At 40.8% G+C, this 14,625-nt stretch overlaps 1 protein-coding gene across 1 annotated transcript; it reads right to left on the bottom strand.

The window, feature by feature from the left end:
• Nucleotides 1–10,498: 10,498 nt before the first annotated feature.
• LOC114137522 (general transcription factor II-I repeat domain-containing protein 2-like) lies at nucleotides 10,499–12,840 on the bottom strand. The gene has a single exon (XM_028006155.1). It carries the CDS (start codon nucleotides 12,631–12,633, stop codon nucleotides 10,828–10,830), a length of 1,806 nt encoding a protein of 601 aa, XP_027861956.1. The 5' UTR covers nucleotides 12,634–12,840; the 3' UTR covers nucleotides 10,499–10,827.
• Between the last annotated feature and the right edge of the window lie 1,785 nt (nucleotides 12,841–14,625).

The following is a 14,625-nucleotide window of genomic DNA, read 5'->3' as shown; positions in this document are numbered from 1 at the left end:
ACTAAAATGAGTCGAAGTCAATGCAAATTCCTCAGGTTGTATGGGGTGTACAGGGGTGTGTAAGTGTGTGTGCATTGCATATATATTGTAGTCTTTAAACTTGCCAAATATGTTGGTTTAAGTACAACATGATAAAGTTAGTAGAGAGCAGTCCACAGTCTGACCTTGAAATAAAAACTGCTTCATCCCATTGTGGTCGCATACATCAGAAAACCTGCCGCTATGAACCGGAAAGCTATTGTTTCCCAAAATTCCTGTCCCACTTTGAACTCTTCTTACTAAAGGGCTCCAGTTGGCAACAGTGCACAGTAAACTGTCTTTAGTTTACCTGAAGGCCTCTGAGTGGCTCTATGTGTCTCCTAGAATGTCACCTGCTCAGTGAAAATACTTTGGATGGTGGAAGAAAAGCGTTACATTGTCCTTTCGTTTATGATCATCCAAACAAAGAATTAAAATATCCACAAACTGGAGGGTAGATAACATTTCTGACTGTTTTTTCCCCTCTTTTTTCTCATGTGAAACCGGCTGAGCATAATACAGACAATCAAGTTAATTCTGAAGAAGCCCCTGAAAGTTTATTCAAATATTCATGTCGTTATAGTAGAGAGAGAGAGGAAGAGAGAGGTTCCAGGTTTGATTTGCTTGTGTGACTGTTTTGTAGCATCATAGTGTCCGTTCCTCTCAGTAGCAGATGCCCTTAGCTGATTGTCACTTAGTTACTGACAGAAACGGTCAATAAGTTAATGACTTGTAGTCAACATCCCACTCAGCACGTCCATTGGGGCTTTACAATAGGAAACCAGAGGTGGGGGAGAAGAGATTGTATCACTGACTGTTGCACTTTTTAAACAGTGAGAGGCTGAAATGCTTATGAATCAGTAACCTCAGGCTGAATTGCTTTGCCTTGCAAAATGTCAGGTAGTTTCGATGTTTCTCTCTTTTGTTCAGCCCAAACAAATCTGATCTGATGAAATATAAATGACTTCTCACTGAGTCTGCTTCAGTTTTTTTGCTTTATTCAAACCACAAAGCTGTCCAGTAAAAATATAATAAGATATTTAAAAATGGAATATATATTTAACGTTCTTTCAACAGTTTATCATGGGTATGATGAGTAAAACGTTTTCTCAATTTAGGGTTTGTCTTCTTTCAGAATTTTTTTCCCCTAACACAAACATAATAGAAATAGACTAATGGTTTTAGTCTACTTCCATAATTTTTTATACCATTAAGTGTTCCTTGAAGCTCCAGTGTGTAATTTGAATAAAAAAATATATTTTTTACATATTTGTTAAAACTGACACCATGTCATGACAGTACGGTATGAAACAGATAATCTGTGAAAAAAAAAAAAATCAATCTCCTCTGTCTTCTCCCAGTGCTATCTAGAAACAACCAATCAGAGCCAGGAGGCGGGTCTTAGTGCTGTCAATCACAATTTTGTATGGTGTGCCTTTAACCCCTTGCTTTCTGCCAACACCACAAGTTTTTCCTGTCTGTTGTGAATGCTAAGACTAGTTAGCATGAGAGATAAACTGTTTCTCCACCATTAGCAGTTTAGCTGTGAGTGCTTTGATTGACAGCGATAAGACCCTCCCCCTGGCTCTGATTGGTTGTTTCTGACTGAGCAGTGTATGTCTGCAATTAGCACTGGGAGAAAATAGAGGAGCTCAATGTTTTCACAGAGTATCTGTCATGACATTGTCACTGTTTTTAACAAATATGTAATAAAATGTAACAAAAAATGTTTTCAATGAAAGTTACATACTACAGCTCTACATAAGGACTGACTATAATCAGTCTTACTGGACCTAAATATCAAAGATTACATTCTGAGTTTACATCCATCATGTTGTTCATGTTTATTTGGTTTACTTTTGCATTTTATCATTTCTTTTTCTGATGTGATGCTTCACTTTTTGCTGCTCTTCTTTTGATGTATTTTTAATGTGTTTCTTCATAAAGTGATATTAGTTATGTATAAATTGGCAGAAATGACTGCAATCATATCATCTTGATAACAAATATAGACTTTACTTTCTTTGCAGCCAAGACTTCCTCAGCCTACATCACATCATCACCGTGGGCTGTGTAAACCTTTACAGTCACCTTCATGACCTTGGCCGGGTCACGGATGTGTAGAGCAGAAAAAAGCAGAAGAAAAAGGCAAATGTGAAATTAATAATTTAACAATGTTTTTACTACGCAGGTCAGTGAAATCGCCTTCAGGCTGGATCTGGGGTATTGCTTGTGATCACAGTGTTAACACTGACCTGAGCCATGCGTCCACTGTACATACCGTTGGATGAAACTCTGAAGTGTAGACTCTTAAGCTTTATCAAGCAGAAGATAAAACCCGTGGGATTTGGACTCTCGTTACACAAGTTGTCAGCATTAAGAGTAAACAATGTAGACGTAAAATGTATTACTATGAAGGAACAGAAACTCAAAGCTAACCGTGTTTAAAGTAGGAGTGTGGTAAAGGTTGAGTTGTAGAATCAGCCTTTAATGCAAATGTTGCATTACAGGTCATTAACTTACCTAATTAAAACTCATAAAAGCATCAGTTTTAACCAGCCTGGCTGTGCTTTGGAAATGTCAAGAGGAAAACTGCTGGTCTTAGCTAATAAATGACGAAAAATATGCTACAAATTATTATTTATAATCACTGTAGCTGTCGCTGAGGATGTCGAGTAGCATGCTAAGTGATCCTTGAGATTGAGATTCTCAGTTATATACAAACTGAGAACAGAATTTGAAAGATATTATAAAATGTATTTTGTGCAGTTTTGCTGCTGATGTTTAGCCTGTGTAATATGAGACCTGCAGAGGTTTGCTCACCTGTTTTAAAACAAACCTGGCATTATAAAGTTATACTGTAAAAGTTGTCAGGGAAGCACCAAATACAACGGACTAATATGGCACTCTCAAGAGGATTATATTTGTCATTTTTTGGAATAGCACAACCGGTGTAACACCAAATAGAAACACACATGCACCACATGTAACGGTGATGTGGTGAAACATGTCAACAGCTACAGAGAGTGTACGTCTGGCTAGCTGCTAGCTTCTGAATCTTTTTCAACACCGTGACAGATACATAGTATCTTTTTACAACAAGTACATAAACTTTTATTGACAATGACTGCACAGTTCACATCAAAAATTCAAACTAGATTTTAAGCTATGCCCCAGTTGTCGATAGGTTGCCTGAAGATCCCCATGACTCTCCTCAACCAGCCTGTCAGGTAGCCTGACATCTCTTGTTGCGTTTGCAGGTGTGCCACACAGGTGTGTCCGGATGACAAACTGAACAGTGCTCTGTTGTTACTTGATCTCTGACATGTCTGATCTCTAACTTGGTCCTAACAGATTACAGATTTAGGACTTTGTTAAGAAAACACGCCAACTTTTTGTGGGGAAATGAGAATTTTCAATAGTGTAATCGTAAAATTAAGAAATCCCTTCGGGCATAGCTGTCATGACAGGAGGCGGATATGTCACTACAGCACAGTTGTTCTTGTAAATGGTAAAACAGCTGGAAAAATAAATCTGCCATCTACCAAGCAAAATATTGTATTCTGTTTTTTGGGGGGGTTGTCAATAACATTGTTTAGAGACAGGCGCAGCTCCAATTATCTTTGCCTTGCAACAACAGTCGTGTCGTTATAATTAGTTTTGAAAAGGTCATGCGAAGAGTGTGCTGATCATTTTCACAGCGGAATATGAAAATTCCCATTTATTTGTCATCGGGAACAAGCTAACAGAATTCTGCTTCCCCCTAATTGCCTTTTTTAAACATACAGTTTTATTTTGTGAGTCTTATAAACAACGCTGCTCATTTCATCATATCAGCTAGAGTGATTTCATCATGTTTTTGCTGCCAAGAGGGATGCTTTCAACTCTATGTAATAAAACCCAAGCCTCAGTACACTTAGTGTCCCTGTCTTTCATTCTCGCCTCTCTTTGTCGCTGTGCCTTCCTTCCTTTTGATGCCACCTTTTAAGATATGAAGAGAATTTGTTTGGTGTTTTTTTTAAGATGATATGTGCAGCGGCCTCTGGCTCTTCTGTCGAATGTCCCTTTCATCCGCTGCATGTATTTGTATCAAACTCTGCGAATCTAATATTTAAACTTAACCCTTTGTATTGGGAAGACATAAAGTGAAACGAACTCTACAGTGAAACGGCACTGAAGCCCATTTTGCTGCTTTCCTCACTATAGCTGTGTTTCCATTCACCCTAAAATTGGGGCTGATTGGAATTGCAAACATAAATTGGCTTAATGGAAATAAAAAAAGAAAATCGGATTTTTTGACTAAAGCTTTTTGCGCTAGGAGGTGGTTTTTCAGTTGTATGAAAATTGATGTATGTTACACAACTGCAAGTGGAAACACTTTTTTTGCATCACACGAGTCACGTGATCAACAAGCGGATGCAAAAACGGTGAAGAATATGGAGTTTGGAAGCAACCCAATTGCAAAATTGAGTTTGTTTATTTTTACCTAACTGGAAAATCAACAACGTTTTGCGCACATTTGTAGCGGAACGTAGCTTGTGATGTACAGTTACAAAGACTTTGTATTATACCATCATTTCCACAATGGCTGGATGTGGTTCTGTCGATGTTCTCCGCGTTCTTCTGCTACTTTTTCTACTCTTGGTTGCGGAGAACCTCGCCGAGAGGAGTAGCGGCATTGTTTGCTCGCGTGAACGGCTGATTGCGCTCTGTGGGCCTCTGCTGCTGCCCGGAGACGGGCCTGTGGTCCCGGAGGAGTTACGGAGGAGACGACGGGGCTGAGGGTCTGGAGTTAAACGGAGGTAGAAGAGGAGACGGCGCAGGCCAGCAGTAACGGCGATTATTGTGGGGAATGTGTGGTCTTTGGGGAATAGGACAGAAGAACTCACGGCACTGGTTAGGACCCAGAAGGAGTACAGGGAGTGCAGTATCTTCTGCTTCACGGAAACCTGGCTGCACTCGCTTATTCCGAAATACAGCGTGGAGGTTCCTGGGTTTTCCTTGGTGCGGGGGGACAGAGACTCTTCCAAGAGTCGGAAGAAGAGGGGCGGCGGGATTGCACTTTATGTGAGTGAGAGGTGGTGTAATCCTGGCCATGTTAACATGAAGGAACAGATTTGTAGCCCGGACATTGAACTTCTGGCTGTGGGAATGCGGCCGTGTTATTTACAGAGGGAGTTTACGTCCGCCATTTTGATCGCTGTTTACATTCCCCCATCAGCTGATGCAGCGGTGGCCTGTGACGTCATCAGCTCTACCACAGCCAAACTCCAGACTCAACACCCGGACGTTGTTATTGTGTCTTGTCTCTATGCTGTAACTGCGAAGTAATTTCCCTGCTGGGATGAATAAAGTACTTCTATTCTATTCTATATTCTATCATTTACTGCTTTTAAATAGTCCCATATTTAAAGTAAACGTAATTGGTTGCATTCATCTGCAACTTTTTCAGTGCAAAATTTAACATACATACATAATACAGATTACATTCACGTTCTTCTGCAGAAGAACGTGAATGTAATCTCCTTCAAATAAAATCAAAACAACCTGCATCAGAAAGAGGGAAAATGAAAAAATTGAAACTCCATTAAAAACTGAAAATCCGTTACAGCTCAGTTTGCTGCTCTGTGATGTTCCCTAGGCTCAGACAGAAACTTAGTGTCATCCTGGATACAAGTTCATCAACACTTGGGGTTAGCGTCTGGGCTGAGGAAATCCTCAGGATTGAGTGAAGGTGTTCATCAGTGAGACGATTCCAGTGGGATGCTACCGTTAATCTTCTTCTAGGAGAACAGTTGTTAACTCAGGTGTGTGGTGCCAAACATAGAGTGTGTTTGGAGAGCCTGGGTGTGCAGATGGAGCGTTGTGTCGGGGATGAGCCATGGAAAGTCTGTATCGTCTAACCAGACTCATACTTTCCTCTCATGGTGTCACCACGTTGGAGCTGAATCAACTCTATTGGAAGCTTTGATGTCAACTGCAAATTGAAGTCATTCAAAGCTGCTTTTCTGGCCTTCAAAATGAGCAAATCGCAGTGTGGAGTAAGCTCCAAGTATATAGTTTTTTTCAGTAAACTATATTTGGAAAAAATTCGTCAATAGAGGCCTGATCTTTATAGTTTGGCAGCACAGAAAAGTGTTTCCTTGCAGCATCTATGTCTCTCACAGAAGCAGCTTGGTTTTATGCTCTCACGGTGACACAGATGTCAGTGTTGACATGCCCTGGATCATGATAAAATAAAATTGGTTCTAGAAGCCAATTCAATGTTCATATGTCCATCCATCCATTATCTTTACACTCTTATCCCTGGTGGAGTTGCAGGGGTGATGGTGCCCATCTCCAGAGGTCAACGGGCGAGAGACGGGGTCAGCTGGACAAGTCGCCAGTCCATTGCAGCCAACTCAACGTAATGAATGAAAAGAGCAGACTCCCATAAAGTGAGAGCAAACTTCCACTGTTTTTTTTTTCCCTTTTGGTGCTCAGCTCTCTCTCTCAGTGGCTCCGCCCTGCTCAGAACTTTGTTTTGATTGACAGATTGGTGGCTTGTCTTCACAAAAACAGGCAAATCCAGACTAAAAGGAGGAACAGAATCAGCTAATTTAATATATTTATTTGAATCCCAATCTGCACTGAGGACATAGTTTGGTTAATGAGCTTGGTTCTGTTACAGTTCTGTTTGGTAGATTTGCTAGCAGTATGTTGTTCAATTTAACATAATATTTTAATCAACAAAGTTTGATTGAAATATTAGTCTAGGTTAAAAGAAAAAGGCCTGCTTTTGTTAGACAAAATTAGGAAAGTATACGGCTCCTCTAAATTCAAAAGGGATTTATTAACACTGAAAACATTCATATTTTCTAAATTAAGCTAACAGACCAAGTCAAAAGAGCTAAAATTCCCATCATTCTCCAGACCTCGATGTGCAGTGAGATGGCTCATGATGTTGCATATAAGTTTGTTTTGTTTATGTATCTCAGATCTCTGTTTTGTCTTTTCTTTTCATGAGCATACAAAACTCCTCATCCAGCTTGAAGCATCTTCTCAGCATCGTTCAGAGGCGCAACCACTGACCTCAGTGTTGTGGGGAAAATCACCATATCTGAACTTAACTCCTGCAGGAAAGACTTCAACATAAAAGATTTAAACTACTGGCAGTGGTTTAAACCTTTGGCTTCACTTGCAGTTTTGTGCTCATAGCATGAACATTTTTGAAGCTTTTCTACTTGATTCTTGGTGTGTGATGAACTCGCCTCTAATGTTTTCATCTTGGTTCTTCTGGATCTTCCCACCCATCTCCTCTTATGACCACATGTGGGTGACGCGCCGTCTGCTGTATGTGTCAGGTTTTCCTCCAGGTTTCTCATTTCATTTACACATCTGGACCTTTAAGAGATCTTTCCCAGTTGATTGTAAAGACCGCACCCTTCTGTTAAGCACAGGCTTGAGTTTACTCCACAGATAAAAACTGACAGCTGGGCACTATCAGGAGTGTCAGTGCTCTCATCCACAGCAAGGGAGTATGGAATGAAATATTTCCCCCTTTCCAACAAGCTGTGGTCAGAGATAGGCAACAAGATGATGTACAAGGTTAGCAATGGGGTTTAGGTCTCAGTCTCACATGTAAAAATGCTTGACTTTTTTTTTCTGGACACTTGGCAAGCATTTTTTGAAAAGTTCTCCCTCGGCGAAGGGTTGAGCGGATTTTGCAGCCTCTGCAGCCAGAATAGAACTGGATTTAAAAGCTGGCTCATTTTGTGTTTTAGCTTTTGTGAACCTGGCCTGCAGTAACACCAAACGTCTGAAAAGTCTTTTGCCTTCTTGATGCTTTTTCCTGTGTCCAGATTCTTGTATCTGTAGAGGTGCCTTTGTCTTTTGGGTTAATGTGTAAAGAGGACACACAGCTTTACCCTTTAATCTGCAAACTTATTGTATACTCTGCCTTCCATATATCTTAATCGGACTTTATATTTTATTAGCTTTGATTTAGTTTGTTGAAGCTGAGATACAGGTGCAATTTTTTTTTCTGGACACTTGGCAGAAAGTGTAAGACATCTGGAGTATCACTTACACTTTCTGCTAAGGCCTGGACTAAGACATCTGTGATCTAGAGCGATGGAAGTGTATTCTCTATCAGTCATAACTTTATGGCTGGTCTGTCTCATGAACAAGACTGGGTTTGGCAGTCGTCAGCTGAACAACTCATGCCCAACTGTATCCTGTAAGGTTTGGTTCAGAGAGGATTATGCAAACACATCAGTAGAAAATGTAAAACCTTCCTCAATGTGTCATTGGGATCGCTCAGCGTTTGTGTCTACAGGTGGTGATGGGCTCCAACAGTTTTCCATCCTCACGTGTAAGAAGAGAGTGACAGAGGCTCCCACCTTTGTGGCATACACTAGAATATAGATGTTTGCTTTTTTCTCTCTCTCTTTTGAAATGACTTTTTGTTCTTCACTTCAAAGCAAAACTTGGCTGTTAGTTTTTCCAAATTGCAGTCCCTCAAACATGGCCCCCGTCTCCTTCTGCTGTCAAGTTGTGCCGCATGTGATGTAATTCAGAAGTGGGATGTCGGCACTCAAAACTCACACTGTTATTGATCTCCAAATCAAGACTATAAAAGGCCTCTGGTTGTTTACAGCTACGCTGCTTTTTGGGGGGAACTGAAGGGAAAAATCAGTTTTATGTTTTCTTTGATTTTTTTTTTCCAGTTTTAAAGATTGTAAACTTCCATTTATTATTTTTTGTTCTGTGATAAACTGGAGCTAATCTTTTCCAAACGCATGAAATGCAACGAATTGACATCATTTAGATTCTAAGTCATAAATAACACACTCGGTATGAGGTGTGTGTTTGAGGCAGTGTGGCTGACCACCTGGGTGTTTGCTTACAATCAGTGTGTTATGTTCACACACTCCCATTTGAATGCGAGAGGCATACATCTTTCTCAGAGCATCTTCTTCGCCTCCCTGTCATTTTCGGGCTCCCCCTCCCTGCTCGTCTCCTATCTCTCGGTTTCAAAGTGACAAATTGATGTCTGCACAGATCTCCATATCCTCATGCTGGAGACGTCACCGCATCTCCCTGACAACACCCCCAGCCACTCAAACACAAGGACACTCGCTCATATAGCTGACATCTGGCACTAAGGAGTACCTTGAAGTGCAATCTCTGTGGAGTGGTGTGTGTGTGTGTGTGTGTGTGTGTGTGAGTGGCTATTGTGTTTAATCATTGAAGCTACAAGATGTTGCATGAGTGTACATTTTGTTCAGATGCTGCCACTGGATGTACGAGCTGCGTATCTTTGACTTAAACTACAAATAATTCATATGCGTCTTGTTGTTGCGAAACACTCTCCCCCCCCTCCTCCTTCTGTCTCTACTCTCTCACTCTCGTACTTCCTCTTCTGAGAGGGGAGATGTGCTACCAGCTCTCCTTCTAACGGGTTAATTGAGTTTTCTAAATCTGCTGGGATTTATCCTGTCCAGAACTGAAGTAAACTCTGTTTAAGCTGGTTTCGAGAAACGATTCACCTGATTTTTAACGGCCTACATCCAGGTGTCCCACCCTTCTTCCCCCTGTGAATTAGCCAGACTGAGCAGCCTACAGCCAACTAGTTTCACAGAGCACACCTGTTAACGGTCGCTCGTTCTCTATTTTACAACGTGCATTTGTTATTGAACCAGGTAGGTTTTAGTGACTCGGGCGAGTCCCACGGATGATGTTTTACATTTGGGCTACCAGCAACCTAAAAACATTTTCCACCTCTTCCTCTCCAGAATCAAACATCACAGCTATTTTACAACCATTAAAGAACTTTAAGGTGACTCATTAACTGAATGTCCACAACATCTTTTAGATTTTCTTTATGCTAAATATTTTATTAGTAAGGCAGTTTTGCAAGGGTCAGTACAGCTTAATTCAGTAGCAGAAATAATCAAATAAGTAAAATCAATCATCTAGTCTATCTTTCCCTACTGCTGACACTGAGAACTAAAAAAGGGAACCTTTGAGAGAGACGGACGGAGTTTGGCGTTTCGAACCCCAGACCTGGCCTGATGATGAAGAAGGTGTTGCAGCAGGAGGAGGAAGACGATCGACGAAGGCAGGGATCTCTGTAGGTCTGATGAGCTTCTTCTCCGCATGGATGCTGAGGTCACACAGGACTTGGTGCTGGCAGGAAAAAAGGCACCAGTTCTTCTTCTTTGTCTTTGCCTTTGTCTTCATCTTTGTCTTTGGGGTCTGAACCCAGCCGATGAGAGAAGTGCGATTCGAAGCCACAGGTTGCGGGGCTGACGGGTTGGTCTCCGTGAGCAGGACAGTCTTCGGCTCTGTGGCCCCGGCTCTTCTTCAGCTGCAGAGTTCTTTGTACATCTCGATCTTGGCTCGAAGCTGCCCGGAGGATCCAACAAAACGTTCCTCTTTTGCACCCACCTTTTATAGGGTTTATCCACCCCCTGGTGCGCCTGCTGTCTGCTTAGACCAGGGGTGGGCAAACTTTTTGACTTGCGGGCCAGAATGGGTTCTAAAATTTGACAGAGGGGCCGGGCCAGGAGCATTTGGACAAGCAATGTAATTGATTAAACCTGGGGATTGAAATGTATTAAAAAAAATTTAAAGAAATCAACATTTAGTGGGAAAAAAAATCAATGGAATCACTTTCAACATTCAGAACATATTATTACCCAACGAAAGGAAGGGGTCTTTAAAATGAGAGCGATGTGCGGCATGTTAATTAAGCTACTGTATACCGCTGCTGTGCGTAAATGCGCAAGTTGCTATTTTTTTCATAACAGTAGAAAAACTCACATTTCAGTGGGAACAGTGTTGTTGTTCTCCTTTTTTTGCCAGTGCATCAAAGTCTGGAGTTAGTTTTGTTGTGGCAATTCTCAGAATAGATCTGAGGTGTTGGTCAGTTAACCGGGATCTGTATCGGGCTTTGTTGATGTTCATGACGCTGAAAGTCTGCTCACACACGTAGGTCGAGCCAAACAATGCCAGCATCTTCTGTGCCGTCCTCCGGAGGTTTGGAAATGTGGCTTCGTTAAGTGAAGCGTAAAAGTCATTCAGTTTAAGAGATCGGAACTTCTCTTTTGAGACGGAGTCAGACTGAAGATCGATCAGCTCCAATTGCAGCTCATGCGGTGCTGTTTCGGGGTCTTGTGACAGGGGACAGGACACCAGCTGAAGTGACTTTTCAATTTTTTCAAAATCAGTGAACCGACGGCAGAATTCTCTGTGCATGTCGTCCAGTGATTTGCAGTATTTCTTCACGTTTCGGGTGGCCTTTTGCATGGCCAGTGTGGGAAAATGAGCGAAAGATTTGTTTGACATTTGCCTGGAGAATAAAATCAGCTTGGATTTGAAGGCTCTCACATTTGTGTACATATCGTGCACAAACTGGTCTTTCCCCTGCAGCTTAACGTTCAGCTCATTCATGTGTGACAATATGTCCACAGCAAACGCAAAGTCACAAAGCCAGTCCTCATCGCTCAGCTCAGGGAATTCGTCGGATTTCCCCATTAGCTCCAAAAACGAACGAATCTCCTCTTTGAGCTCCCACACTCGTTGGCAGACTTTCCCCAAACTTAACCAGCGGACACGAGAGTGGTAAAGTAAGTCGTGGTGATCCGCATCGGTTTCCTCTAGGAACGCAATGAACTGACAGTGATTAAGTCCCCTTGCTCGTATGAAGTTAACAAGTTTTACAACTGGATCCACAACATGATTAAGCTGCAATACAGACTTACACAGAGATTCTTGATGAATGATGCAGTGAAGAAAAATAACATCCTGGTCAGGGTTTTCTTCTTTCACTTTATCTTGGATTCTCTTCAGCAACCCAACGTTTTTTCCAGTTAAATTTGGCGATCCATCCGTGGTGACACCGGCAAGTTTACTCCAAGGCAGCTTCATTCTCTCGATGACAGCAGACACCTGTTCATATAAGTCCTCTCCTCGCGTTTTCCCCTTCAGCGATTCCATGCTCAAAAGCTCCTCCGTTGTCTCAAAACTGTCATTTATCCCTCGGATAAAAATTAGGAGCTGAGCAGTGTCTTTCATGTCGTTGCTTTCATCCAGTGCTAGTGAATATAAATTAAAGGACTCCGCTTTTTTGTTTAACTCGCTGACTAGATCTTCGTCAATCAGTTCCACACGCCGAGTCACTGTCCTGCGTGACAAGCTGATTTTTTCAAACTTGCCTTTGCTTTCCGGACACAAGAGATCTGCTGTGTCTACTATGCATTCTTTCAAAAACTCGCCTTCGGATAAAGGCTTGCTAGCCTTTGCTAACTTGAATGCCAGCAAAAAACTTGCCTTGGTACTTGACTCCTGGATCGCAGTTTGTCGGTGAAAAAAATTCTGCTGAGTCTGTAAATTAGCTGCCAACCTCTGAGCAGTAGCCGCCCGTTCCTGTGCTGACTGCTTGCTAGCATAGTTAGCATGCTTTGTGGCAAAGTGACGGCTGATATTGTACTCTTTGAAAACTGCAACCGTTTCTTGGCATATCAAACATACAGCCGTTGATCGGACATCAGTAAAAAAATATTTTGTTGTCCACTCCTTTTTAAACACTCGGCACTCAGTGTCCACTTTTCTTTTCTTTGGTCCGCTCATTTTTACCGAAGGGGGGAAATGTCAGCTGGAAAGTGTGTCTAGACTAGTGCGCCGTCTATCGGGGAAACGAGGGTATTGCAGGGGAAAGGGAAATGAATCAGGATTTTACACATCCATGGGTTTTTACGATAATTTGGACAAGTTCGGCGGGCCGGATTAAAAAGCCTAACGGGCCGTATACGGCCCGGGGGCCGTAGTTTGCCCATGTCTGGCTTAGACAGATGATCTCATATCCATCACTGTCTTACAGACATTTCCTGATGTCTGTGCTAATGTCTCAGGGTTGCTCAACCTCCTATGTCCCTTGCCTGCACGACCTTTTCTCTGAAACGTTTCACCTTTCACCTACCATCTACCTCCAACATATCAGTGATGTTTAATTGCAGTTACACCTTTTTACACCATTTCAAGTTCAATGTCAAAATCACATTTATATCACATTTATTTTCTTTAGCTTCTCTGATCTATCATTCATTTATGATTTTATAACCATAACTTATTAGTTACTCTTATTATGATCTTAATGTGAGTTATTACAGATGTTTTTCTGAAAAGAAACCAAGAATAATCCATGATTCTAATTATTTAATACCAAAGTTACAGTTACTTGTTTTTCTTGTAAGTGTTCTCACAAATGTAAGTGTAAATATTATTATAAGTAAACCAATATTAATATAAGTATTTTACTTTGAATCTTATCAAATTACTCAAAATGTTTAGATTACATTCTTTAAAACTTTCATGCTTTAAACTAAGAAATAGTCTCAGCTATTTTTATAAATCTGCAGGCTGGAAACTTCCTCTTTTTCCAGGAAACCTGCTTTTCTTGTTTAATGACTCTCTCTGACTGACTATGATTTCTTATGATTAGATAGAAAAAAGTAGAATTAAAGCAAAGTTTGCATGAGACAAAAACAACACACACAACCAGATTTATTTTATTGACACTTAAGTCTACTGCTGGGCCTTGATGTCACTTGAGTGATTCATTTTAAAGATAACTTCATTTATTATTACTGTTAAACTTAAATCTCCAGCATGGGGAAGTGGGATGAGCTCGGATTTTCTTGACAGTCTCCAAGACTGCGGTGTGTTATTGACAAAGCAGATGCTTTCAGGTGCTGAACTCTGCGTTTCAGAAAGAGAAGCTGACTATTAGGTATTATTCTGCTTTTCTCTCAAGTAGCAATGTGACGTTCACAAACAATCAATTTTTTAGAATGTTTTTTTTCCCCTGAACGGCTCTCAGTTAGCTAGAGTTGTTCCTAGCAAGAACTTTGCTAGTTTTGTTATAAACTAGCAAACTTTACAATTTTACTAGTTTGTAATGCTCTGCACAAACTCCAGTAGCTCTTATTATTCTGTTTAATTTAAAAAGGTAATTAAATCGGCAAATGCATGAAAATAGAAGAAAGGGCTGAATATGTATTTTATCATGTGTCATGGCATCGCTGTGCTACCTAGCTGCTATGCTACCTAGCAGCTACATTCCATAGCTCCAGCAGAGAGGATGAGGACGGTACAGTGCGCTCCCTTCTTGTTGGGTTCTTGTTGTTCTTTGGTAAATATTCATGATGTAAATGTTTATAACCACAGTGTGTTGCCTTGTTATTTAATTGTGCGGAAAAAGATTTTTGTTTCTGCCAAACCAACTCAAGTTCATTTTTTGCCTTTACCGTTTTCCATGTTTCCTTTTGTCTTTTTTTTATTTTACAAATAGCACTAAATTGTTATTAGTACAAACAACACTTGTAAAGAACCTACATGGGTATTTGACATTCATATTTTTTAAAAGTCATGTGAACTTCAACGACAAAAACAAAAACAAAAAAAAACAACTATTTTACCGATGGCATTGCTTGTTCTTAGAAAAATGTACAATGGATCATTTAAAGGGCTCTTTGATGTGAACAGACCCTGAAAATTCACTTCTCTTCAGTCCCAGCACTATTCCAATTAATTAACAGGATCGCTGTCTCCTTAAATCCTTTT

Source organism: Xiphophorus couchianus, chromosome 22 (genome assembly GCF_001444195.1).
Source record: "Xiphophorus couchianus chromosome 22, X_couchianus-1.0, whole genome shotgun sequence".
NCBI classification, from domain to species: domain Eukaryota; kingdom Metazoa; phylum Chordata; class Actinopteri; order Cyprinodontiformes; family Poeciliidae; genus Xiphophorus; species Xiphophorus couchianus.
Note: the sequence above shows the minus strand (reverse complement) of the source record. Positions and strands in the feature narration are given on the sequence as shown.

Excerpts from the sequence above, each read along its gene's own strand:
- LOC114137522 (XM_028006155.1), bottom strand. The coding sequence starts at position 12,633 with ATGAGCGGACCAAAGAAAAGAAAAGTGGACACTGAGTGCCGAGTGTTT.